General features: G+C 55.4%; 1 protein-coding gene across 4 annotated transcripts in view; it reads right to left on the reverse strand.

Moving 5' to 3' along the window:
• Nucleotides 1-3,202: 3,202 nt before the first annotated feature.
• LOC128324524 (protein lifeguard 1-like) overlaps nucleotides 3,203-27,632 on the reverse strand; it is a 31,233-nt gene continuing 6,803 nt past the window's right edge. For 2 of the 4 annotated variants that reach the window (XM_053249206.1, XM_053249207.1), the window contains exons 2-8: nucleotides 21,571-21,692; nucleotides 8,596-8,953; nucleotides 8,068-8,180; nucleotides 6,961-7,161; nucleotides 6,617-6,745; nucleotides 5,865-6,008; nucleotides 3,203-4,400 (exon numbers count right to left, since the gene is read on the reverse strand). In XM_053249206.1, coding sequence (XP_053105181.1) covers nucleotides 4,251-4,400; nucleotides 5,865-6,008; nucleotides 6,617-6,745; nucleotides 6,961-7,161; nucleotides 8,068-8,180; nucleotides 8,596-8,908 — 1,050 coding nt within the window. In that variant the 5' untranslated portion in view covers nucleotides 8,909-8,953; nucleotides 21,571-21,692 and the 3' untranslated portion in view covers nucleotides 3,203-4,250. The remainder of the gene's footprint in view (nucleotides 4,401-5,864; nucleotides 6,009-6,616; nucleotides 6,746-6,960; nucleotides 7,162-8,067; nucleotides 8,181-8,595; nucleotides 8,954-21,570; nucleotides 21,693-27,632) is intronic. The other 2 variants (XM_053249204.1, XM_053249205.1) reach the window with 1 other exon arrangement.

Raw genomic sequence — 27,632 nt, forward strand, 5'->3', positions numbered from 1 at the left:
ATATGAGGAGAAAAGTGGAAAAGAGACAAAAAGACTCCAGAATATATACATATCAGCGTTGTGGGGCTATGGTGTGGGAATTCAAATGTGGCTCATATGTACAGGTTCAGAAACTAGGAATTAGAAGGGAAGAGTAGATTTATATCACCTCATATAGTTACTGAAAGGAGGGGGGATGGTACACTGATAAACCGTCAGATGGACAAGTGAGGAATATTTCCCATCTTGCCCCTGTAATTAAGGAGGAGGGCCGCATATCACAGTCCGTGCTGGATAACTTTGGTCCAGTGTCTGGATTTCCGTCTAAAGGAGAAGAGGTCCAAAGATCGAATGAGCAGAGCCAAGTAGGAGGCAGAGCTAAAAGGCATTCAATTTGAGTAAGACGTTTACCAGTATATGGACTAAGGATTATGTGATGTAAATCTGGGTTTACTGTGATTTTTTAAAGAGGGGAAGAAATGTGGTGTATGTGGTTTTAAGCTTTTTACTGTCCTTTTAAGTGGTTTGGAAATGTAAGACAGCTGAAGGGAGTCTGTTGATAAAAAGGGCAGGGAGCAGCAGCAGGAGAGCTTGCTCAGCTCTGAGAGTGAGTGTGTGTGTGTGTGTGTTGTGTGGCTCGTGGGAACTGCTCTTAATAAATGCATGTTGTGGACCTTTCTACTGTCTTATCTGGGATACAACGTGTGGCCCTGATCCAAGGCCTGTGCCTAGAGTTGCTGACTCCCTCCCTCCACCCCGAGTAAGCCCACCAGAGGGGGAGACTTTGGGCCTCTGCTGGCTCTGCATGTTGGCCCCGATCCAAAGTAAGGCAACGTAACAGAACGGCCACTCCCATTTGTCTACCACCTTGCAACAAATGAAGCCCTCAAAGCAGTTTCCATGGGGGCGGGGCAGGAAAGGGGCTCACAGCTGACAAGGAAACACCAGGGAAAGCCCAGCCACAGCCACTGGTGGGGTGGGGGGAGGTGCTGCGCAGGGCCAGGGGCTTCTCCCCCCCGCCGCTAAATCTCAGAGAAGCCTGGCTTTGAAAGGGGCCTCTTTGTCCCGTTGGCAGGCAGGGGTGCACAAACGTCCCGTCACATGGGATTTGGCAACAGCCCCCTGGGGAAGTGCAGGCGCTGGCCTATATTGGTTGCTACCAACGGTCGCCTCAAGGGGTACTGCCTTAGTCTAGGAATTAAGCTGCTAAGCTTCTGAAATCCTCTCTCCAAGAATGACTCCTGGGAGGATCACAGATTATCCTCCTCAGCACAGGCTATGGAGACTAAAAAAGACATACAGATGCCATCACAACCATCATCCAGGAGCCACACATCCAAGTCTGTGGTGGAAACATGGGCGGGGCGGGAGGAGAGGACGGGGGGATTGATGTCCTCCTTTCAGGTGGCTCGTAAACTGCATCCAGGGTGGGCTCCGAATCTTTGCAGGGAGCCGTTTCTGGCACCTGCCAGCCCCCTAGAGGTGTTGGTTACACAACGCCCGAGGGAGGGGAGGGGCAGCGGGCAACCCTTCAGCCTGCTGGCTTCTTTAAGTCCTGCCCCTCACAGGGATGCAGCTATAATTGGGCGCATGGGTTCAAAGAACTCGAGGGCCCCCCAGCTCCTGAGGGCCCCCACCCCACCCCTCCCTGCTTTCTTCCTTCTCTCCCTCACTCCAAGGGCCCGCTGGAGAGGGGGGGTGAACACAGGCCCCTCAACGTGTTTCCAGCCGGTCCCAGCACCTGCCTCCACTCCTGGGCAGCAGACTGGCTCCTGCTTGCCTCTCAGAGGGGCGCTGGGTGGTGGTGGGGAGCCTTGCGCAGGAGAGGAGGGAGATGGGCAGCTCTCCTCCCCATCCACCCCCGGCACTCCTGGCCTGCCAGTCGGCTCTTCCCACAGTCCAGCCCGGCAGCACCTAATGAGGGGAAGGGGGGGGCTTTTGCTGTGGAGGAGGAAGCGGGGAGCCCCGACCCCTCTCTGTTGAGTGTGGCCCTCAGGGGCCGGGCCTTGGGCCCCTTATGCCCAAGGGGAAGCTGGCAGGGGGGCTTGAGTGACAGCTGTCAAGCCCCTCTTTGGAAGAGCTGGGCCAGAAGAGGCATGTCTCATCTTCTCCGTCTGGCATCACACAGGGAGGTCTGCAAGCAGACCTGCCCTGCCACTGGGACCTTCTGGCCCCGCGGGGCTCTTCCTCCAGCAAACAGCAGCTGCAGGAGGGCCCTTGGCAGCCTCTTTGGACTCTGTGGCTCCTCCTCCTCCTCCTCTTGGCCAGGGGGGCTCAGAGGCCCACCTTGAGACAGGGGTCTGCACTGAGCCCCCCCTGCAGGTGGTTGCTGAGAAGATGGTCAACGCACAGCTCGTTCCTTTTCCACTCCGATGATGCCTCTAGCCCAGCAGGCTCCCAAGCAAGCAGCCCTGGCGACCAGGAGGGAACCTGGAGAAAGAAATGTGGCAGCCAAGGGGGGGAAGCTGCAACATCACCTCTTTCCTGGGCCAAGGGAAGATGGACAAGGAGCACCCGCTGCCAGAGGGAGGCCTTTGGACTCAACCCCCCCCACCCCCCCTGAGGAGGAGGAGCTGGACACTGTGCTGCTCTTCAGGGGTGCGGAGGCCGCGGCCAGCAGCTCTCCCCGTCCTCCAGTGTGAACCGGTTCCAGTGTGAAACGCGGGGCCCAGAACTGGAGACGGTGTTCCGAGGGAGGTCTGGCCGGCCCAGCGGGAGAGAACGGGAGGCTGGCTGCTCCTCCTTGCAAAGGGCCCACGCTGCAGGCCTCTCTGGATGCCGCCCCGGAGGGTGGGGGGCACATTCGCTCTCTCAGTCACCGCTGCAGATGTCCAGCGTGTGGCTCACCAAGACACCTCCTTTGCACACAGGCGGCTGCCGCTGCTGCCGCCACCAAGCCAGATGTCCCCCCCGCCTCACCCCACCCTTGCACAATAACTCATGGTGGTTGCCCCAACCCAGGCCTTTCTCTGCCTCCCTGTTGCTCCTGTAGGTTCAAGCCCAACGTCTGAGCCTGTCCAGATGGTCTTCCGTCTTCCTGGACTGTCCTCTGGGTGAGAAACCCAAGGGCATCAGCCTCAGGGGCAGGAGCCAAGGTGCCCCCACTCAGAGCCTCCCCTAGGGCAGTTGGGGGTCCCCCACTCTGTCACCACCTGCTGGACCTTTAAGGCGAGCTGCACCCACCCCCGGCCCGGGGACAGACAAGACAGCAGACTGGCGGGGATCCGGTACATTCTCACTTTTATTAGACATCCTAGGGAGACAGCTGGGTGCAGAGGCTGGCCCGGGGGCAGAGTGGGGGCTGCTCAGCATGCAGTAGTGCAGGGCCCCCCTAAAGCCAGCCGCATGGGGGGAGGGGGAGGCAAGGCGTGGGGGGCAGGGGGCCCGGCTGCCTTCCAGGGTCAGGAAACTCACATCCCTCACAAGAGAGCCCAACCGAGCCAAGTGCTGGGAGTCCCAGCCCAAGGGAGGGGCCATCCCAGCCTCCCAGTGCCTGGAACTGGAGCTGACCAGCCCCTGCCCCAGAGCTCGAGGGGAGCAGCCACCCGCCCCACACACACTCTTCTGGACGGTATTGGTCAAAAGGTGCTGGGTGTTCACACACGAGACCCCGCAGTGGCTGGAACATAAAGCCCAGGAACGGGACTACGACTTAATCGGGTGGCGGGGGGGGAGTGTGTAGGGAAGCTCATTCCCAGCCCTGAAAGGGGGCACACAGTGTGTCTGGGTGACCCCCAGAACAGCCTTGGCATTCCATGGGTGGGGGGGGGAGAAGAGAAGGAGGGGAGTCTGGGTGACACGCCCAGGAGAAATTTAAATTAACATTTCCATTTCCAGACAAAAATGCACGCGCAAGAACGAGAGAGAGAAGAGCTATCTAGATTCACATTGCCTGTGCAGGACCAAACACTCCCCGCCCACTAGGGGGTGCAGGGCAGAAAGAGACCCTTGTCTTCCCATGAGCTCTCCAGCCCCATAGCCACGGGCAGCAGGTGGAGACAGGGTGCCCTGCCCCCCACCAGTCCACCAGTGGGGCTGGCCCATTTGCCCGACCTTGACAGGTTGCCTTCCCCAGAAAAGTGCAGGTTGGGTGTTCAGGAGGAGAATCCCGACTCCAGGGAAGGGCAAGAAGATCACAAAAAGAGAGAGAGAGAGAGAGAGAGAAAGAAAGGGGGGGCCTGGTAGGAGCAAAAAAGGGGGGGAGGGTGCGCAAGAGATGGGGCTTGTGGGCAAGGAACCTTAGGCTGGAGGGGGCAAGACGGGGGAAGTGCCTACTCCTTGGCACGCCCAATGATGGCCAAGATGTAAAGGAAGATGTTGATAATGTCCGTGTACAGGTTGAGGGCTGCAAAGACGTACTCCTCCGGGCTGATGGCCAGTTGCTTGTTCCCCAGGATCATCTGAGTGTCCACAGCCAGGAACTGCAAAGGAGGACCGGGGGGGGGGGTGTCAGCTGGCTCACAGACCCACCCCCACCCTCACACACCCCACGCTGGAGGTGGAAGGGATGATGCAGCCCACCCCCAGGCCTCCCTGCATCTTCCTGGATAGCTGCTGCTGTTGCCCGATATACTGTAGGGGTTCCCTCGAGTCTGGGAAACAGGCCAGCAGGGATTCTAACCAGCAACCACTGACTTGCTAGTCAAGCCACTTCCCTGCTGCGCCATTGGTGGCTTGCGGTAGCAAGCACGAATTGTCCCCTCTGCTAAGCAGGGTGCACTTTGGTTTGCATTTGAATGGGAGACTAGAAGTGTGATTCCCTGTAGCAGGGGATGGAGCCCTTCTGGGAAGAGCATCTGAGGTTCCCTTCCCAGTTCCCTCCCCAGCAGCATCTCCATGATAGGGTGGAGAGCGATTCCTGCCTGCAACCTTGGAGAAGCTGCTGCCAGTCTGTGAAGACCAGACTGAGCGCGATGGACCCAGGGTCCGACTGGGGACAAGGCAGCTCCCTCTGTGCCTCTCTGTTTTTCGCTTTCCAGTTCCACTCTCCTCTCCTGCCGCCGCTTCCCCCTTATAGAAACAGCCTTCGGATCCACCCCATGATGACACCCACTCAAGCAGCCAATGGCCATTCTCCACTCAAACTGGCCCCTTCCTTCTGGAAAACCTCCCCACTCAGTTTGCCTTCACGGTGATGCTTCTCCACCTGGACCCAACCTGGAGGGATGCAGCCCCATCTCTCGCGGCTAGTTGACGCTGGGTCCTTCTACAGGACAAACAGCTGTCTGCCTCCACAGCTGGCCCGACCTGACTTTAGATTAGGGATGTGCACGGTCCGGAGCAGTACGGACCGGCACCGAAGGGGGGCCTTACTTTTAAGGCGGGGAGGGCTTACTTACCCCTCCCGCCTGTTTGCTCCCTCCAGCGCCCGTATTTAACAGAATAACGGGGCGCTGGAAACCAGCCGCCCCCACCGCCGCCCACCCCCCGCCGCGGGAAGATTTGGCCAGAAACTAAAGGTACAAATGCCGCCGCCGTCGCCCGCCAGCCCTCCCTCCCTCCCAGCCGCCCACCCGCCCGCCCGAGTCCTCACCCGATCTCTTGGGAAAAAACGAGAGGAGCTAGCGAACAAAGCTCCTCTCGCTAGGAAGTCCTGTAGCATACTGAAGAAGCTTTGCGCGCGCGCGCATGCACGCACCACAAAGCACGCCGACCGCCGGAGGCCCGGTCTACCCGCCGGACTTTAGAATGGCCGCCGGACCGGTTCGGAGACACCCCTACTTTAGATGTCCCAATGAGCCAACTCACCCCCAGGGCTGAACAGGGGTCCTGCCCAGCCCCCCATCCATCCACCCGCCAGGTGCACAGGGGCAGGAAGACACGCCCATCCCAGGAAGGAGGAGGAGCTCCCCAGAGGCGCCCCCCCTCCCCGCCGGGACACTCACGCAGGTGAAGAGGAGGGCGCCCAGGGAGGCGTAAACAATCTGCAAGATGCGGTTCCGGATGAAGATGCAGAGGATGGCGAAGATGAACAGGACCATCAGGCAGACAATCAGCACCCCTCGGCAGGAAGTGAAGTCGTACTTGGTCTGCAGGGAGGGAGCCCCCAGGCAGAGGTCAGCAGAAGCACCCCCCGCCCCTCCCCCGCCCCCGGGTGCAAGAGCCCAGCAGCAGTTTGGCTGGGAGAGGATGGCAATCTCAGGCACGCCCCCCCCAGCTGACCCACAGCTAGGCGGGGCGGGGGGAGAAGGGCAGCGGCTTGTGTTGCAGCACGGCTGCTTGGCTGGCATGGAGTTGACTCTGCTGCCAAGTCAGGAGGCTGAAGAGCCGGGACCCCCCTGGAGCACAGCCAGGAAGCTCAAGACCCCCCACCCCTGTCCCAGGAAAGGGCACCGCCTGGCCTCCGTCTGGGGAAGCCGCTGCCCACCCCCACCCCCCGCCCCCCTGCACAGCAGGCTCTGATCCAAGAGGCCTCTTGGTGCCCCCCACACCTGGCCCAGAGGGGCTCCTGGACCCCGGTTTGGCCAGGCCACCTCCTAGGGATACAGGGAGGACCAGCTGCCTCTCCCTGGCCCCCTCCGGGCAGAGCCCCCACCGCCCACCCCCTGCGGGGGACAGCTGGCTGTGGGCTCGGAGTGGGGTCCCATGGCCCCAGCACAAGGCGGCCCCCCAGCGGAGGGGCAGAGCTGACACCCACCTGCATGGAGAAGATCACCACCGTGAAGCAGACGGCAGCAGTGATGCCCACCGCCATGATGACGGCGTCTGTGTCGTAGAAGCCAGCAATCATCCCCACCATGTAGGAGAGGCTCACCGTCAGGATGGCCTGCGGAGCAGAGGCGGCCATGTTCAGCACTGGCGGGGGTACCAGCAGGGAGGGGGGCGCATCCTAAGCCAGCACCCCCGTCTACCAGACCTTCGGGGGGGCAGGGGGTCTCCCCTCCCTCCCCCTCCCCTGCCGGAGACCGCACGCGACAGCCCTTCCCAACTCGAGGGAGCCCTCCCCCCCTGCCCCGCCCCCATACTGGGCCCGACCCCTACCAGGGCAACGAGGTTCCAGGGGTGCTTGCGCCGGAACTCCCCACAGCAGCTGAGGACGATGAGGGAGATGAAGAAGACGGCGTAGGAGACGTAGTAGGTCCAGACGTTTTTCCGCACAAAGGTCTTCACCTCCTTCACAAAGGTGAAGATGGCCACAAAGGCGAAGGTCACGGTCAGCTGGAGGGTCAGCACCAGGAACACCTGCCGGCACAAGAGCAGAAGTGCCACCGGGAATGCCCACGGAAACAGCCCCACCGGAGGCTGAGGGAAAGGCCTTCCAGGCAGGCAGAGGAGAGGCCTACAGAGCGGAGTCTTCCGAGGGAGCTTTGAGGTCTTCTAGGCCACCCCGCCCCCTGCTCAGCAAAGGAGGAGTCTCCCTGGCAGATGCCCGCCCAGCCTCCGTCTGAAAACCTCCAGCCAAAGAGAGCCCCCCACAGCATGAGGCAGACTCTTCCACGGGCCCACAGCTCTTGCAGGGAGGACGTTTCTCCGAATGTCCAGCCTGAATCTTGCGTCTCATTCCCACCTTTTTGTTGTCATCTGGACCTCAGAACCGCTCCACCCTTGACCCAATGAGGGAGGTCCTTCAGACCCGGACATGGGCTGATCAGCCACCCCCCTTGGCTCTGCCCTTTCCCCCTCAAGAGGCTCCACACAACGGCAGCCCCTCCTCCTAACCGGCTCTTTAGCCACCAAAGAAGATAGGTCTCTGCGGAGTCTTCCCCACCCTTCAGAATTGGAGACGCCGCCAGGGACTGAACCAGGGAGCTTCTGCATGCAAAGCAGATGCTTCATCAGCCAGATAGGAGGCTCTGCTTCACGCAGGATTTGAACTCACAACCCCGCCAGTGTTCTCTCCAAAAAAATCCCATTTGTGTGTGTGGAATGAGTTTTGTTCTGGGCGGCAGTATCCAGGCAGTGTGTGTTTGCACATGAGCATTCAGAGGGGGACCTTCTGGATTCAATCTGAGTGGGGTCTAAAATGAACTGAGCAGGCACCCAAAAATGTGTGGGCACGGGGGGCACATGCACATGCCTTGGGGGATGCCCGAGCCCTCCAGCCCCAGCCCCTCCCCCTCCCCAGCCGGCCCCCTCTGTCAGCCTCACCTTGCGGATGAAGGCCTGGCGGAGGTTCTTGTCCTCCCAGTTGGTGGTGGGGAAATCCTGGTTGTCGTAGTAGGAGGGCGGCCCATCCTCATGGTAGTTGCTGTGCAGGGGGGCTGGGGACAAGCAGCAAGGTCAGGCAGGGCCCCTCCCCTCCCCGCCTTCCCCACAGACGCCTCCTCGTGAAGGAGCAACGCAGCCCCCCCCTCCCGGCACGGCTCTTTTGTGGGGCGTGCTCACCAGTCCTGGGGGCTCCCCAGACACGGGGGCAGAGCACCTCACGCCACCCTGGGCACAGCATGGAGAGCCTGGGTGGAGCCCGGCTGTACCCCCCCCCGGCCCGAGGCAGCCCCGCCCCCGCCCCTAGCAGGGGCCAAGGGATGGAGCAAGGGTCTCCCCCTTGGAGACTCCCAGCAGCAGCCTGTCCCATCCCCACAGAGCACTTGGCCAGGGAGATGGGCCCAGCCCCTTCCCCAGCCCAGCCCCCTCCCCCCCGGGGCCCCTCTCCACAGCAGGTTGGCGGCCACTCACAGTCTTGCTCCACGGGGCCGACAGGATGCGCCTGGGCATAGGGGTCCTGCAGATAGGGCTGCCCTTGCGGGTACGGCGCTTGCGGGTAGGGTCCCTGTGGATACGGTGCCGGAGCCGGATAGGGGCCCTGTGGGTAGGGGCCCTGTGGGTAGGGCCCCTGAGGGAAGCCGGGCTGGCCGTAGGCCACGGGCTGGAACTGCGGCTGTGGGTAGGGGGCCACTGGGTAGGGAGGCTGGGCATAGCCAGGGGGGACGGGAGGCTGTTGGCCAGGGAAGGGTTCGCCGGACACCAGGAAGCTCTTCTCGTGCGACATGGCGCTGCTGCTGCTGTTCAGGCGTCTGCGGCCGCCACCTCAGAGCTGCAGAGAAAACAAGAGAGGGGAGCTGAGGAACGGCCCTTCTGGGTAGCCCAGAAAGGAACCTCCCCCAGCAGGAGGGCCTCCCGCCCGCCCGGTTCCAAATATGTCTTGTTGTGGATCAGCGATTCCTCCCTGGCCAGACCAGCTGCCAACACCAGGTCGGGTTTTTGCGGTGGGGCCGGGTGAGAAAATGTCTTGTGCATCTTTCCCTAGACTTCCCTCCTGCCTTCCCCCATTGTGGGGTGGGATGGAATCAGGATGTGGGGTCAGCATGTCAGTCCACTAACTTAGATCTGGAAAATTACATCGTGGTGGTTAAAATATCATATTGTAAGATGAAGATGATACGACAACAGTTAGTGTGGGGGGGGATGATTTCATGCAACATTGGAAGAGTAAAATGCAGCATTGTCCACATCTCTATGAACCATCTCCAACAATGTATGCTATATTTATGAGACAATTACGAAAGATATTTATGGAGTTATGATGCATAACGTATTATTCTGATTAGATTGCTTCTTGACAATAATAATAATGATAATAACAGAAACGATCTTTGTGTACCCCATTAAGGAGCCTCCCGGGAGTGGGGCGATAAATGAAAGAGGGAAGTGAAAGTAAGGATGAAGGCAGAAAATAAGAGGAAGACTCACAGGAAGGGGAGGGAAACCACAGAGAGACCTGGCCTCCGCCACCCATGCAGCGGTGACATCCAGATGGGGTGGCTGCTGCAACGTGCCCTACGTGGGGGTCTCGTCCTGGGCCTGGCCTGTCTCCCGTGGGCACTGGAGGTCACCGGGAGGAGCAGGCCTGTGCCGGAGCTGTTGGGCCTAGAGAGCCACAGGGGAGGAAGGCGGCTTCGCGCGGGGGGGGGGCTTGGGGAGAAAGGGGAGCACTAGTGTTAGGAAAGGGGTGGGTCTCAGCCTGGAAAGGGGCAGATTCCCAAGGCCTGCTCCACCGCTCCAGCCCAAGACCACAAGCACATGGAAAGCCCCTTCTCCTCAGTGGCCAGGTCTTCACCTACCGGATGGGAAGGAAGCACACCGCCTTGGCTTCCTTCCCTCCCTCTGTCCCCCCTCAAGTGCCTAATGCTACACTGTAAGCCTCTTGGGGCAGGGCCTGCTCTCTTATGCTTACGCAACATCTCTACCATCTATGCCCCTGAAGAGAGGCATCATCCAGCTATTCTGCTGCAGCCGCCCTTTCTAGGCTAGTGTGCAGTGAATCATTGCAGCCATCGTCCCCCTGGACTCCCCCCACCAGTCACACCCCCTTCGGGGGACTCTGTTTGCCAAGTCATTCCCTGCTGGGACTGTGCAAGCCAGAAAGTGCCTCTGCTCCCTTTCCCTGGATCTTGCTAGAGCGAAAAAGCGACACAAACTCCAGCAAAAGAAATGCTGACAATAAAACATAATTTGAGGAGCGTATGGCTAAAATCAAGTCAAAGAGCGAAAACGTCTCTGAATGCACTTGAGCGGGGGTGGAACCCTCCTTCGATGACCAGGGTGCGAAGGGGATGTGGAAGGAGGATGCTGAGACTGCAGAGCAGCTGGGCGGATGCTTGGCAGCTATCCTCACTGGAGAAGGCAGGGTAGACGATGCCCAGGTCTGAACTGGCCTTCTCCGCGAGGGAGTCCAAAGAACCAAGTCAAACAAGGGCAACCAGAGATGTTCTTCTCTCCAGGACATACAGAGAGAGATGAACCCACAGGGTCCGGGTGGCATCCAGAGTTCTCCAAGGACTCCAGGGTGAAATGGCTGATATTCTAACAAGAATTTGTGACATGCCCCTAAAATAGGCGTCCCTAAAATTGGCAAGGCAGCAGGTGCGTAACACTGAACGCGAAAAAGAGACCCAGAGTTCTCCGGGCACCACTATCCTGTTCACACACGGAGGCTCGTGAGCAGCTGGCTGGTGTGTGGGACAGATCAGGGGCGTAACTACTATTAGGCAAGGGGAGGCAGTCGTCTTGGGGCCCCACTGCCTCAAGGGGCCCCCCAGAGGCACATCATATGACTCCCCACCCGTCCATGTTGCACCCCCTATGAATTATGTTGAGTCTGTTGGAGATCGGCAGGAGCAGAGCGTAAAAAAACTAGATTGTGAAGTGTGTTTGTGTGTGTATATCAGCGAGGGGCCCATTTTAAAATCTTGTCTCTGGGCCCCCTCCAACCTTGCTACGCCCCTGGGACAGATGACATTTCTGAAACACTCCACTGGAGGCCCTGGGCTTCAGCCTCCATGCTAGCAGCCTACCTTTTGCTCCCGGACTGCACCACAATCTCTTCCAGTGTCACTGGGGCCAAGTGGCAACCAGAATGGTCAGCTCCTTCCCTGGGCCTGCATCATCTGCATAAGAACAGCCCTGCTGGATCAGGCCCAAGTCCAGCAGCCTGTTTCCCACAGTGGCCCACCAGATGCCTCTGAGGCTGGAGGTGGCCCACAGCCACCAGACTAGTAGCCATTGATAGATAAGGTCCTCCATGACTCTGTCTAAGCCTCTTTAAAAGCCATCAGAGCATAGCGAACAGAGCATAGCAAACAGGGATAGCAAACAGGATGTAGGAGTTTTACAGGAGTTTAGCGGGAAGTGTGCGGGGGAGCCTGGAATAAGCCCCTGCGATCACAAGGAGCACAAGGAGCCTGGTGGAGAAGCGAACGTAAGTACAAATCCCTCCCTCGTATCCCTCATATTCTTGGGAAAAGCTGTTTGGACAGTTAAATAGCTGGCCATTACAGCTGAGACCTATCCTTCTAATAAACAATCTAATAAACAGATAATAATAATCCGATAATAAACTACTTCTAATAAACTATCTCTAAATACTGTAAAGAGCCAACTAAAACAGTATGAAGACAGAAGGTCAGCAGGGGAAGGGGCACTTCCCAGGGTATTGCACAGAGTGCCACATGTACGACTATTTGCCCCATGGGCAGAAGTCATGGGTGTGTGCTCGGTGCAAGGAGCTCCTGGCCCTCAGGGAACAAATCCGTTCCCTTGAGAACAAGGTGACGGATCTGGAGAAGTTCAGAGAGACAGAGAGGCATGTGGACGAGACCTTCAGGGATGTGATAGAGGCATCCCACTCCAGGGCTGGTAGCTCCTCTGCTGTCAGGGAGAATGAAGGTATTGGGCAAGGAGGACATCGGTCTGAGGAAGAGGGAAATGCTCCTTTAGAAGGGACCCCTTCCGTGGATGATGAACCCATATCCTCTCGCACAGGGGATACTCCTCTGGGGGGTGGGGGCCTCCTTGTAGTTGGTGATTCGATCATTAGAGGGACAGAGAGATGGGTTTGTGACCCGCGTGTTGACCACACGGTGACTTGCCTGCCTGGTGCGAAGGTTGCGGACATTACGCAGTGTCTAGACAGGCTCCTAGGCAGTGCTGGGGAGGAGACAGCTGTCGTGGTGCACGTCGGCACCAACAATGTGGGGAAATGTAGTTGGGAGGTCCTGGAAGCCAAATTTAGGCTGATAGGTAGCATTTTGAAGTCCAGGACCCCCAAGGTAGCATTCTCAGAAATGCTACCTGTTCCATGCACCAGTACAGTGAGACAGACAGAGCTGAGGGTTTCAATGCATGGCTGAGACGTTGGTGCCGGGAGGAGGGGTTTAGATTTGTTAGGCACTGGGACACATTTTGGGGCAAGCAAGGCCTGTACAAAAGGGACGGGCTGCACTTGAACCAAGATGGAACCAGACTGCTGGCACTTAAAATCAAAAAGGTTGCAGAGCAGCTTTTAAAATGATGCATGGGGAACAGCCGACCGGAGCTGGGCAGTATCCCGTTTGGCAAAAGCCATCCTTTAAAGTGTGAGGCTGCAAAGGATTCAGATAAAACAGAAGGGGACAGAGCAGAACTGCATAAAGAGAAGACAGAAGGCTGTGCCAGCTGGTCAAAGAGTCAAAAGAATAGCACACATCAGGTGAGAGATTCAACGTATAGGTGCTTATATGCCAATGCCAGAAGCCTCCGAGCCAAGATGGGTGAGCTGGAGTGCTTGGTGGCTAATGCAGAAATAGATATAGTGGGCATAACAGAAACATGATGGAACAGGGAGAACCAGTGGAACACTCTTATCCCTGGATATAAACTCTATAGAAAGGACAGGGAGGGGCGCCTTGGAGGAGGGGTAGCACTGTATGTTAAAGAAGGCATAGAATCTAACAAGCTAGAAAACCTGGGTGGACTGGAGTCCTCCACAGAAACCCTGTGGGTGACTATACAAGGCTGGAAAGGAATCGTGCTACTGGGGACGTGCTATCGCCCTCCAGATCATAATGCCGACAGTGACTGGGAGTTGCAGGAGGAAATCAGGGAGGCGTCAAGGAGAGGCAGGGCTGTAATTATGAGTGATTTCAATTACCCACACATAGATGGGTAAATTCACATTCAAGTCAGGACAAAGAGGTCACATTTCTAGATACGCTAAATGACTGTGCCCTAGAACAGTTGGTCATGGAACCAACCAGAGAGAAGGCGATCTTGGACCTAATTCTGAGTGACACCCAGGACCTGGTTCGTGACGTCAGTGTCATCGACCCTTTAGGGAACAGTGACCACAGTGCCATCAAATTCAGCATATATGCGGGAAGAGAATCACCAAGGAAGTCTAACACAGACATTTAGAATTTCAGAAGAGGAAACTTCTCCAGAATGAGGAGTATGGTGAAAAGAAAGCTGAGGGGGAAAATCCGGAGAGTCACTTCGCTCCAGAGTGCATGGAGTTTACTCAAAACCACAATACTAGAAGCCCAGTTAGATTGTATACCCAAAAGGAGGAAAGGTACCACTAAGTCCAGGAGGATGCCAGCATGGCTAATGGGTACCGTCAAGGAAGCCATAAAAGGGAAGAAGACTTCCTTCCGAAATTGGAAGGCCTGTCCAAACGAAGAGAACAGAAAGGAACACAAACTCTGGCAAAAGAAATGCAAGGTTACAATAAGGGCGGCAAAAAGAGAGTTTGAGGAACATTTAGCCAAAAGTATCAAGGGGAATAACAAAAACATCTTTAAGTACATCAGAAGCAGGAAACCTGCCAGGGAGGCAGTTGGACCATTAGACAATGAGGGACTGAAAGGGATTATTAAAGAGGATATGGAAGTTGCAGAGAAGCTGAATGAGTTCTTTGCATCTGTCTTCACGGCAGAGGATACTGAGCATATACCTGTTCCTGAACCAGGCTTTATAGGGATGGAGGCTAGAGAGCTGCATCTGATAGAAGTGACGATGTTCTAAACTGTCTGGAAAAACTGAAAGCTAACAAATCACCAGGGCCAGATGGCATCCATCCAAGAGTCCTCAAAGAACTCAAATGTGAAATTGCCGACCTCTTTGCTAAAATATTTAACTTATCCCTGAAATCAGGCTCTGTACCAGAGGACTGGAGAGTAGCAAATGTAACACCAATTTTCAAAAAGGGATCCAGGGGCGATCCGGGAAATTACAGGCTGGTTAACCTAACGTCTGTTCCAGGCAAATTGATGGAAAACATCCTCAAGGATAAAATTGTAAAGCACATAGAAGAACAGGCCCTGCTGGGAGTGAGCCAGCATGGCTTCCGCAAAGGTAAATCTTGCCTCACCAACCTTTTGGACTTCTTTGAGAGTGTCAACAAGTGTGTGGATCAAGGTGATCCAGTTGACATAGTCTACCTGGACTTCCAAAAAGCTTTTGACAAAGTTCCTCATCAAAGACTCCTGAGGAAACTTAGTGGTCATGGGATAAGTGGACAAGTACATGTGTGGATTGCTAACTGGTTGAAAGGCAGGAAACAGAGGGTAGGGATAAATGGAGAGTTTTCACAATGGAGGGAAGTAAGAAGTGGGGTCCCCCAGGGATCTGTTCTGGGACCGGTGCTTTTTAATTTATTCATAAATGATCTAGAAGCAGGGGTAAGCAGCGATGTGGCCAAATTTGCAGATGATACCAAACTCTTCCGGGTAGTGAAATCCAAAACGGATTGTGAGCAGCTCCAAAAGGATCTCTCCAAACTGGGGGAGTGGGCGACAAAATGGCAAATGCGGTTCAATGTTAGCAAGTGTAAAGTGATGCACATTGGGACGAAAAACCCCAACTTCAAGTATATGCTGATGGGATCCGAGCTGTCGGTGACTGACCAGGAGAGGGATCTTGGGGTCATGGGGGGCAGCTTGTTGAAGGTGCGGCAGCTATGAATGTGCGGCAGCTGTGGCATGCTCAATGTGGCATGCTCAGCTGTGGCATGCTCAGCTGTGGCATGCTCAATGTGCAGCTCAATGTGCGGCAGCTGTGGCATGGGAGGGGCCCCTCCCATGCCACATGGGAGGGGCCCCTCCTCCCACACACGGGCTGCTTCCAGCCATGGGGGGGGCACCTCAGTCGCTGCCACACCCACCAGCCAGCCCTGCCCCACCATCTAGGTGGGGTGCCCCTCCTCACGCAGCCGGTGGCCCCAGAGTCCCTCTTCCCACCTCATCCAAGACACAACCAAGAGCTCCACCAAGGCCCAGAGATGCCGTGGCCGAGCCAGAAGCAGGCGCTCTCCGTGACCGCAGCCCCCAGGATGGCCCCCATGCCCACCCCCAGTCAGAGAGACCGAGGGGTCCCGGTGCAACCCCCCCCCCGGCACCCCGGCCCATTCCGGCAGTTACTCTGCACCACCCAGCGGAAGCCACACAAAACCGCTCCATTCGATGTGGGGGCGGGGGGGGGCCACAAGGCAGGCAGGCGGGCAGGAGTTGGGCCAGGGCTCCGTGGGAGGTGGCCGGGGCGGCTTCTAGCCCACAGCCGCAGCCCTCTGCAGGGGGAGCCGAGGCAGCGTCCCCTGGGCCTGCTGGGGGGTGGGAGGGGCTCGGAGCAGGACTAGCCACATGCAAAGCTCCACTGGACTCCCAGCATGGGGGGGAGGGGGAGCCACCTTCCCCTGCCGCCGCCATGAGGATCGGGCCAGGTAAGGCCGGCGGGCGCAGGAGTGGCCCAAGCAAGGAGGCAGCTCCGGTTGCTCCTCCGTCTCCTGCAGGCTGGGCATTCATCAGGTAGGAGTGCACAGCCGGCCGCACAGCTCCACCTGACGAATGCCCAGCCTGCAGGCAGCCTGGCACCCAGGTCACAGAGAGAGCAAGCTGAGCTGCTGCCTGGAAGCAGAGGCAGCTGCACCTCCTCTGGTGCCCCCCCCCCCCCGCCGCTCTTGTTAGGATGAGCTGCTACTGCAGGGGCATGTGGGTGGGGGGTCTTACCTACCAACCCACCCTCCCACCCACCCACTGCTGCCCTTTTTGGCCCCACATAATTCACCAAAGCCCCAGCTTGCTACTTGCTAGGATCCAGATTTGGGGGCTGGATCCTGTTCTGTCTGAGGTGGGCTGAGGTGTTCTCCTCCTGGACTTCTCGTTGCCTTCCTTTATTTTAGTGCCTTTTCTCTGGGGCAAGAGAAGCAGGATCCTGGCCACTTTGTGCTAAAGAAAGACAGAGGGAAGCAGCTGGGCGGGCTGATCTCGGGTGTCTGGAGGCAAGCCAGCAGGCCGGGGAAATTTAAGCAGCTCCCTTGGAGCCTGATGCAATGTGGGAAAGGGGGGACCCTCCCAGGCCTCCTCTACTCCCCCCCCCACAAAAAAACCCAGGGGCTCACAGTGCCAGGGCTGCGGCTCTAAGCCCCCCACCCCACCCGGGGGGGATCCCCAGATCAGGTCCACAGGGAGGTGGGGAGAGAATATCGTTTATTGAACAGGTTTGCACTTCCAACTTAAAAAGCTTGCAGAGCAGCTGACAAGAGAGAGCCACTGATAAAACTAGGGCTCAGGAACGGAACCACTGTTTCAACCACAGAATACCGCAGCAGACGGTCAAGCGAACCAATGAAAAACTGGGCGCTTTCCAGATTACACCGTACAACAGTGTCACAACCGTCCACCAAGTGTGCTTCCTACTGCCTGTGCTCCGACATTGCAGTCCCTGCGCTATCAGCAAGGTGCCGTTCCCATCTCCGATGCCTCCTTTGGGGTTCTATCCTTGCATTTTAGTCCTACAACGTTGCACGTGCGTCGCAAAAGAAATAGCTGTCTTTTCCTGTGGTAGGAGGGCTGTGCAAGCTATTGACGTTTTCAAAACAATCCTGCCAAGCTGAAGCATTTCACTGCTGGACAGCCTGGAATCTGGAAAGCGCCCTGGAGAGAAGAGAAGAGCAACCTTTTGGGGGGGGGGCAGTTAGAAGCCAAAGGGGGGGGTCCAGGTGGCCTGGCAAGCATGTTCCACAAGCAGGGCCCCTCCCCACCAAGGCAGCCCCGCCCCTCCCAAGAGCTCTCTGGGAAAGTTCTAGAGATGGAGGATTCTTACTCCGCAAAGGATTCACACTCCCATCATCACACTTGCAGAATTCTATCTAGGCCATGTCCATAAGATGTGTTTATATAAGAAGCAGTGCACGTGTGCACTTTAGGAACACACAACACCAGGACTTGGTCTCAGACATAATCACAGTAAAGTTTAAAAAATAAAATAAAATAGTATCTGTATTTAATTCTGATCTCACGGATTCCTCTCCTTATATGTACGTCGTTTACACGCCCAAACGCCACACAAACCCGAAACCTGCATGGAACTGCAACCCTTGGATGCGTGTTTGGAAGTGGAAGTGACCCGCAACACGGCTGCGTCGTCGTGCGGCGGCTCCAAAGGAGAAAAAGTCTCTCCTCTAGTCAGAGGGAGTTTCTTTTCCTGTGGTTCCTCTCTCCAAAATCTCCTGCATCGCCGGCATTTGTTTGAAGCGCGAATTTATTGATCAGAGTCCGATCCCGCCTGATATGCAGGTCTCCAGATCTCCCTGCATTTGGGGGAAATCCCAGCAGGGAACATCCCCGGTGCCGTAGCCCCCCGCCCTACCCTAACCCTTCTGGAAGCGCCGTCACTCCTGCAGCCAGACAGCGGCTCGAACCCCGCCCCAGACCCCCCCCCCGGTCCTCCGTGAGATGGGAAGCCGGGCGGGGTGAAGCGCAGCGGCCTGTCTGTCCCCGGAGGAGCGTCGGCCCAGAGGGAGCCTCTCCCGGGGTGGGGGGGCGGCGAGGGCGGGGCTGCAGAGCCTGGCTGGGGGTCCGCGGCTCCTTGGGCGGCCAAGAGGACGCCGAGCCAGCCAGGCCTGGGCGCTCCCCCCGGGCCGGACCAGCCGGAGGAGGGAGGGAGGCGCTCAGCCCGTGGCTGCTGCTGCTGCACGCAGACGGACCGACGAAGGGGGACCCTTGCACGCAGACGGACCGACGAAGGGGGCCTTCGGGGGACCCTTGCTCAGCCAGCAGGACCGGCCAGCTCCCGCAGCAGCCACACCAGGGTGGGCTGAGGGGCAGCCCCCGGGGCCACCCTACACCTGCAGCGCAGCAGCAGAGACTCTTCGGGTTTGGGCAGGGCTAGACCCACACTGGCTCGTCAGGAGGGGGGGCCCTGCAAACTAACTGCCTTGGGCCGCCAGAGACCGCCCTGCATGCAATTGCACACAGCACTGTGTGATCCAGGGCTGTGGCATGGGCAAACTGGGACCCCAGGGCCAGAGGCACTTGCTTTGTTCACTCTGCACCTAATTATTAATCTTTGGAATTCTCTGCCACAGGATGTCTTGATGGCCACTAGCTTGGATGACTTGAAAGGGGGCTTAGACAAACACATGGAGGGCAGGTCTATCAAGGGCTACTAGTCTGGAGGCCACCTCAGAGGCAAGAGGCCTCTTAATTCCAGTGGCAGGGGAGCCACAGCAGCAGGAGGGAGGGCATGCCCTCAACTCCTGCCTGTGGGCTTCTCAGGGGCATCTGGTGGGCCACTGAGTGAAACAGGATGCTGGCCTGGATGAGCTTCCTTGGGCCTGACCCAGCAGGGCTGTCCTTCTGTTCAGGCCAAGGCAAACGGGCAGCACGGAGAGGCAGGAGGAGTTGGTCAGCAGAAGCGGAGGCTGGGGAGCCCTTCTCTAGGGAGAGCAGGGAGGGGCCCTCCTGGCTCCCCAGGGCAGCAGATTCCTCTGGGGTGGGTTGGTGGCCATGTCTCTTCTGTGGGGGGGGGGCAGCTCCTCTCCATGCGGCCTGTCTTGGTGGTACAGAGAGGGAGGCCCCAAGCCCTCTTCCTGCTGCTGCTGCCCATGTTCCTGGATGGGGTCACCCTCCCCCGGAAGGAGCAAGCACGCAGTCTGGGTGTGCTTTTGGATCCGGCCCTCTCCCTGGTGTCCCAGGTTGAAGTGGTGGCCAGAGGTGCTTTTTATCAGCTTTGGCTGATACGCCAGCTGCGTCTGTTTCTTGAGATGAATGACCTCAAAACTGTGGTACATCTGCTGGCAGCCTCTAGGCTGGACTACTGCAATGCGCTCTATGTGGGGCTGCCTTTGTACATAGCCCGGAAACTGCAGTTGGTCCAGAATGCGGCAGCCAGGCTGGTCTCTGGGTCATCTAGGAGAGACCATCTTACTCCTGTGTTGAAGGAACGACACTGGCTGCCGATAGATTTCCAGGCTGCCGATAGATTTCCAGGCTGCCGATAGATTTCCAGGCTGCCGATAGATTTCCAGGCTGCCGATAGATTTCCAGGCTGCCGATAGATTTCCAGGCTGCCGATAGATTTCCAGGCTGCCGATAGATTTCCAGGCTGCCGATAGATTTCCAGGCTGCCGATAGATTTCCAGGTGCTGGTTATTACCTATAAAGCCCTAAACAGCGTAGGCCCTGGGTATTTAAGGGAACGTCTTCTTCGCCATGAGCCCCACCGCCTGCTAAGAGCATCTGGAGAGGTCTGCCTGTGGCTGCCGCCAAATCATGTCAGCTACTCGGGAACGGGTCGTCTCCTCTGCAGCCCCTGGACTTTGGAAGGCACTCCATGTTGAAATAAGAGCCTCCCCGTTTCTGGCAACTTTTTAAAAGGCACTGAAAACTTATTTATTCACCCAGGCTTTTAATTAGATTTACGGTTTTAAATTTTTAATGTTGGTTTTAAATGGTTTTAACTGTTACCGTATTTTATGGACTATAAGACTCACTTTTTTCCTCGAAAAATATCCGCCAAAATTCAGGAGCGTCTTATATGTTTTAACAGTTTACTATGTTAAAACTCTGAAAAACTGGATTAAAATTAAGGTGCGTCTTATAGTCCGTAGCGTCTTATAGTCCGTAAAATACGGTAATTGATTGTAATTGTTTTTATGTTGATGTAAACCACCCCAAGCCATTTTTGGAAGGGCGGTATATAAATCAAATAAATATATGAAGGGTCTGGCGCTTTACCCAAACGCGACAGCCATGCAAGCAAAAAAGTGCCAAGAAAGCCCACCACCAGGGCTGCATCAGACTCCAAAGGTGGGAACTTCTCAAACACAAGAGGACTGGGGGAAAGGCACTAAAAGCCAGCAAGTGGCAAGAGAGTGAACTCTCTCAAGGAGACTGGAGGGTTATTCAAAACCACAATAGGAATCTAGGAAGCTGCCTTCTCCTTCTGACGGAGGAGATGGGTCTGACTGTCATTCTTAATTTGTTTTAGCTCTTTATTGTTTTAGTGGTTTGTTTTAATTGTAAACAGCCCTGAGCCATTTTGGAAGGGCGGTCTATCAAACAAACAAACAAACAAATAAATAAATAAAACTGAGTCAGACCATTGGTCCATCTAGTTCAGTATTGTCTGCACAGACTGGCAGCAGCTTCTCCAAGGCTGCAGATTGGGGTCTCTCTCAGCCCTAATTTGGAGATGCTGCCGCCAGCAAGAGAACTTGGAACCTTCTGCATGCAGATGCTCTTCTCAGAGCAGCTCCACCGCCTATGAAGACTACCTTGCAGTGCTCACATGTAGTCTCCCCCCAAAATGCAAACCAGGGTGGACCTTGCTTAGCAAAGGGGACAATTCATGCTTGCTACCACCTGACCAGCTCTCCTCTCCTGGAGAACAGAAACCTGGCTAGAATGTATAGAATAAAGTAAGAAAGGTACCACCAAGCAGTGTTTCCTCTAACGGATTCCCAGATGTTGACTACAATCCCCAGCTGCAATGGCTTTTGTTTGGGGATTATGAGAGTTGTAGTCAACAACTGAATGTGAAGAAAACTAAATTAATGACAACAGGTACAGCCACCAGCCTCAGAATTGATTATGAAGACATTGAAGTGGTGGATAGCTTCTGCCTTTTAGAATCGACCATCAACAGTAAAAGACCCAGCAGTCAAGAAATTCGCTGGAGACTAGCACTTGGTAGGCTTGCAATGAAGGCCTTGGAAAGGATATTTAGATGCCGTGATGTGTCTATAATTACAAAATTTAGAATCATTCGGACCATGGTTTTTCCTGTGACACTCTATGGATGTGAAAGCTGGACTCTGAAGAAGCAAGACAGAAAAAGCATGGACGCTTTTGAACTTGGGTGCTGGAGGAGACTTTTGAGGATACCATCAACAGCCAGGAAAACAAATGGACCCTAGAACAAATCAATCCAGAATTTCCACTCGAGACACAAATGACCAGGCTCAAACTATCCTACTTTGGACACATTATGCGAAGATCCAGCTCCCTTGAGAAGTCCATAATGCTGGGAAAAGTTGAAGGAAAGAGAAGAAGAGGATGGCCAGCAGCAAGGTGGATGGACTCGTTGATGACAGCAATGAACGCACCATTGAGATACCTTAAAGGCCAAGTGGAAGACAGATCATCCTGGAGAGAATCCATCTCTGTGGTCGCTTGGAGTCGACACCAAGGAGTTGATGGGACTCAATCAATCAATCAGTCAACAACATCTGGGAATCTCTGTGAGAGGGAACACAGACACCAAGGCAGCAGGTAGGCAGTGTGGTCAACCAGCAGACCCAAGACCTAGACTGCATCCAGCCTCATTCCAAATATAAAATTGCTGAACTTCTAACAAAAATTAGGCATGTACCCGAAATGTTTCAGAGGCCATTATGAAGGCCTCTGAAACGTTTCGGCACTGGGGGCGGTTTCGCCGCCGGCGGGGGTAGCGCTTTAAGGGCAGGGGAGGGTGTACTCGCCCCTCCCGCCGCATTTCCCCCACCGGCGCGCTGTTTTTTTAAAGGCCCTCGGGGTGACAGCGTTCCTCCCTGCCGCCCCATTTTCCCCGTTGGCCGGAAATCGCAAGTGCGCATGCGCCTGTTGCGTGCGTGCGCGCACGCCCTTCTGCAGTGTGCGCGCGTACACAACGGGCGCACGCGTACTCGCGACTTCCGGCCAACGGGGGAAATTGGGCGGCAGGGAGGAACGCTGCCGCCCCGAGGGGCTTCAAAAAAACAGCGCGCTGGCAGGGGAAATGCGGCGGGAGGGGCGAGTACACCCTCCCCCGCCCTTAAAGCACTACCCCCACCGGCGCCGAAGATTTCCATGCACATCCCTAACAAAAATATACATCTTGTCCCTAAAATTGCCTCCATATCAAAGCACTAGAAAATAGCCAGTGTAACACTAACTTTAAAAAAACTGAGTGGGGGATCCTAGAAAATTAGCTAGCTTCACAACACATTGCCACATCTGGGTAAGTGGGTGGAAGTATTCATTAGGGTAACATTATTGAGCATGTAGAAGAACAAGCTGTCACCAGAGCCAGAGGGGGAAGTTCACTGAGGTGAACCCTTGACTGTAAGGGATTCGCAGCAGGCTGCCCCCACCCACTTTATCTTAATGTGGGAAACCCACCCTCTCCACAGAACATTCCTGGGGTGGGTGTTAAAGTGGCAAGACCCTCCCTAGAAGGGGCTGAGCATTCCTGGGCCTCCAGAGGTGTGTGGCTAAGGCAGACCCAAAATGCACACTTCACCAACAAGGGCTGATGATCAGATTAAAAGAAACAGGTAGGCAATGAGAACAATGGTCTTTTAACAGAGCAGATTGCGAGAGAGAGAGAACAGTTTTTCATTACCCAGGCAACCCAATAAAGGAAAATAGCTTCCCTCACACCCCTAACCTACTAATCACAGGCAGGGATCTCCTGGCTGCTGTCTCCAGCCTCCAGACTGTGGCCTCCCATTTTCCCAGCAGCTTCTCAGCCAGCTGCTTCCTCAGGGCACTCTCTTAGGAGAGGAGAGCTGGTCTTGTGGTAGCAAGCATGGCTTGTCCCCATAGCTAAGCAGTGTCTGCCCTGATTGCATATGAATGGGAGACTTGATGTGCGAGCACTGCAAGAGATTCCCCTCAGCAGGGGATGAAGCCGCTCTGAGAAGAGCAGGTTCCAAGTTCCCTCCCTGGCAGCAGCATCTCCAAGATAAGGCTGAGAGAGATTCCTGCCTGCAACCTTGGAGAAGCCGCTGCCAGTCTGTGAAGACAATACTGAGCTAGATAGACCAATGGTCTGACTCAGTATATGGCAGTTTCCTATGTTCCTATGTTCTTGGCACAGAACAAAGCTTTCTCTTCCGTTGCTGGTGGCTGTGAGTGTAGCAGTCCTTTTGTTTTTGCCTGGCTTGGTCCACCCTCCCAGCAGTTGCTCCCAGCAGTGAGGCCTAGTCCTCCCTCCCATCCTTCCCATCACTGCACAAGCCTTTCTGCAGGAGAATCAGCATGGCTTTAGCAGAAGAAAGTCTGCCTCGCTAACCTTCTAGAGATCTTTGAGAGCTTCAGCAAGCCTGCAGAAAGGCAATCTGGTTGACAAAGAGAGTGGACAAGCAACTACCACCTTTAGGCAGCAGAGGGCCCCATAGTCTCTGCCAGAGACCTATTAGCTAGCCTCTCTACCCACTAAGCCAGCCCACCGCAGCAGCTGCTATCAACCAAGGACAAGGCTCAAGCATGCACGTGGACCAACCAATAATCCTGTCCCATCCTCAGGATGAACAAGCTGAAAAGGATCCATAACCAATAAAAAAGAAGATACATTTACTATAAAGAGCCTTGCCGTATCTCACAGGAAATGCCTCTCCAAGCGTATATCTCATGTCTAGGTTGGGGATCCAAGATGGTGCCGGTTTATAAGTGCCCTCCTGATTCAGACAAAAGGAGGCCCATCTAGTTCAGCATCATAGTGGCTCACCAGGTCCCTCTGGGAAGCTCTGAAGCAGTTTGTTCCCCAGCAGCTGGCATCCTGAGATAGACTACCTCTGCATCTGGAGGTACCATAAAGCCTTTTTGACTATGACAACAACGATGAGGATGAATATCTATATCCTGCTCTAAAACGGGATATTTGGAAGGGTGGTATAGAAATTGAATAAATATATAAAAGTGAATTGAATAAATAATAAAACCAAAGTTCTCAAAGCAGTTTACATAGAGAAATAAATACCACCTCAATAAGATGGTCTGGCCAACGAAGGGGCAGCCTGTCACTGTGTCGAGAGTGAGGCGGGTGGGGGGAGAGGGAAAGAGACGGGGGAGGGGGAAAGAGAGAGTGGGACAGGATGGGGGCGGGGAACAGCCGGCCCCAAAAAACGCACAGATGTTCTGGGCGGGTCGGCTAGTAAGTAAATAAATAAATAATAGAAAAATTGGAAGTGAATACATCAGGAGAGTTAGAAAAATCCTGAAGTCCAAACTCAATGGCGGGAACACCATACAAGCCATCAACACCTGGGCTATACCTGTTATCAGATACACTGCAGGAATAATAGACTGGACCCAGGCAGAGCTAGAGACGCTGGATCGTAAGACCAGGAAAATCATGACCATCAATCATGCTCTGCACCCCCGCAGTGATGTAAATAGGCTATACCTCCCTCGCAGCTCAGGTGGAAGAGGAATGCTGCAAGTCCATCAAACAGTAGAGGAGGAGAAAAGAGGCCTTGAAGAATATATCAAGGACAGTGAAGAAGATGCACTTAAAATGGTCAAGAACGAGAAACTATTCAACACCAATGAAACAAAGCAGGCCTACAAGAAAGAACAAGTCAAGAACCGAGCAGAAAAATGAAAAAAAAAGCCCCTGCATGGTCAATATTTGCACAATATAAGTGGAAAATCAGACATCACCAAGACCCTGCAATGGCTTAAGAATGGCAAATTGAAGAAAGAAACAGAGGGTTTAATACTGGCTGCAAAAAAACAGGCACTAAGAACAAATGCAATAAGAGCCAAAGTCGAAAAATCCACAACAAACAGCAAGTGCCGCCTTTGTAAAGAAGCAGATGAAACAGTGGACCACCTAATCAGCTGTTGTAAAAAGATCGCACAGACTGACTACAAACAAAGGCATGACAAGGTAGCAGGGATGATACACTGGAACATCTGCAAAAAATACAAGCTACCTGTAGCCAAACATTGGTGGGACCATAAAATGGAAAAAGTGGTAGAAAATGAAGATGCAAAAATATTATGGGACTTCCGACGACAAACAGACAAACATCTGCCACACAATACACCAGATATAACTGTAGTCGAGAAGAAAGAAAAACAAGTCAAAATAATCAACAAAGCAATACCAGGGGATAGCAGAATAGAAGAAAAAGAAATAGAAAAAATCACCAAATACAAAGATCTACAAATTGAAAGGCTGTGGCAGAAGAAGACCAAAATAATCCCAGTGGTAATTGGCGCCCTGGGTGCAGTTCCAAAAGACCTTGAAGAGCACCTCAACACCAGAGGGGCCACAGAAATCACCATCAGCCAATTACAAAAAGCAACTTTACTGGGAACAGCCTATATTCTGCAACAATATCTATAACAACAGCAACAACATTGATGATAAAATTCAGCCATCCCAGGTGCTTGGGAAGGACTCGATGTCTGGATAAAACAAACCAGTCAATAACACCTGCCTGACTGTGTAATTAAATAAATAATAAACTTTATTTGTTGGCCTCCCAATAACAAGTTGTTCTCTGGGTGGCTCACAACAGAGGCTTAAAACATGAAATAAAAACACATTCAATCATGACAGATCTAAAGAGAGCGGAAAGAAAATACCAAATACAGTACAAAGCAATTCTAAAACTCTTCAAAATCAAACCTGAAAACCCAAACCTAAACATCTGGGGCCCCGACGGGGAGACTCCCTGGCTCAGACTCCTGCAGTGTGCTCCAAGTGGGGCTGCTGAGGCCCTTCAAGCCCCTTTGGCAATTACAGCCGGCTCCAAAGGCAGAAGCAAGAGCCCCGGCTGGCTTGGTCCAGGGCTGTCAATAAACCTTGGCTGGCTGACCAGGGCCCTGGCAGACGCCTGGCCCATTTCGCGGCTTGCGCCTGTCGGCGTGACACTGGCCCCCCGGCTCTTTCCGGCAGGATTCAAGATGCTGCAGATTGCCTTCAGAGTCCAAGGTGGCTTCGGGCCAAGCGACCGGAAGGGCCACCTCTGCCCACACTGCTCTGCCTGCACCAAAAGCCTCCTGGAGAGGCTTCCTTGCCCATCCCCCCACCAGCCACCTTCCCGAGCCCAGGTGGCTAAGAGAGGGAAGTGGGCCTTCTCTGGGCTGGCCACAGGCCTCTGGAGCTCCATTTACTCTCTCTCTCCACACACACACACACACACACCCCAGACTTTAAGCAGAGGCTCAGGACTTTCCTCTTCCAGCCGGCCTTCCTTGGCAGGCTTTTACAAAGTGCTCCGCTTGCATTTGGGGTGGGGTTGGGGAATGCACTCCCTGCAAGCAGCCTGCCCCCCCCCCCGAGCAAAGGCTGCTCCCAGAGCTTCTCCGTCTCTGGCTGCCTTTAAAAAATCACTCCAGACACTCCTGTTTCCTCAGGCCTGTTGCTAAGACTATTTTGGAAAGTTGGATGAGTTTAAAATGGCATTCATGGTTTTTGCGTTTCACTTTTGGTTTTAAGCTGTGCACACCAGCTTGAGACTCGGGCCTTAGGCAATCTGTCCGAAATGTCCTCGAGAAACGCCCAGAAAAGGCCAAGAGAGCCAGCGGCCCCCTTCAGCACGGCTGGTTGCATTGCTGCTCTCTTGCTGCGGGGCTTCCCCAGATGTCTATGCTGGCTGGTCACTGGAAGCCGCCTGGAGCAGCAGGGCAGCAGGTGATGGTTTAGAAGAACAGACACACAATCAATAGATTTGACCCGGAATCAGACGGGCTGTGTGATCCCCACAGGGAGGCCGTGTGCCCAGGAGGGAAGCCCACAACGCAGGGCCCCCCGCTGCTCCCCAGAGCCTGGAGAAACAGGACCGCGGGGGGGGGGGGAGAAGGGATGATCTAGGCTGTGCCCCAGTGGAAGAGGGAAGCTGGCTGGCCCCCTTTTGCAGCGAAGGCCGATGGGGGCCATAAGAACAGCCCTGCTGCTGGGTCAGGCCCAAGGAGGCCCATCTCGGCCAGCATCCCGTTCCGCGCAGTGGCCCACCAGGTGCTGCTGGAAGCCACAGGCAGGAGTGGAAAGGGGCCGGCCCTCTCGCCTGCTGTGACTCCCCCGGAACTGGTGGCCCCGTGGTGTGCGTCACTCCATCCCGAGCTGCAGAGCGGCTGGGGCAGCATCTGGGCCACCGACCGTGTGCCATGCCCCGGAAGGCACATCCCTGGCGGCAGCAGCAGCAGCCCAGGCCGGGTCTCTGCTGGTGACCCTGCAGCCCCCCTGCCCGCCCCCCACCCCGCATCCCCTCCTCCCCTGGCCCCAGGCCTTGCCTTGCTTGAGAGAGGCAGAACAGCCCGCCAGGACAGCAGGGGGGCCGGGATCATGATCGGGGGGGGGGCAGCGACTGCACTTGAGCAAAAGGCTTCAAGGAGCCAGCACAGGGCGGTGGCAGCAGCAGCTGGGGACCCTTGCAGTGGGGGGGGCACACAGGAGGGCTGAGGCGATGCCGGGGGGGGGGACGA

The sequence above is a fragment of the Hemicordylus capensis genome, chromosome 4 (genome assembly GCF_027244095.1).
Source record: "Hemicordylus capensis ecotype Gifberg chromosome 4, rHemCap1.1.pri, whole genome shotgun sequence".
Taxonomy (NCBI): domain Eukaryota; kingdom Metazoa; phylum Chordata; class Lepidosauria; order Squamata; family Cordylidae; genus Hemicordylus; species Hemicordylus capensis.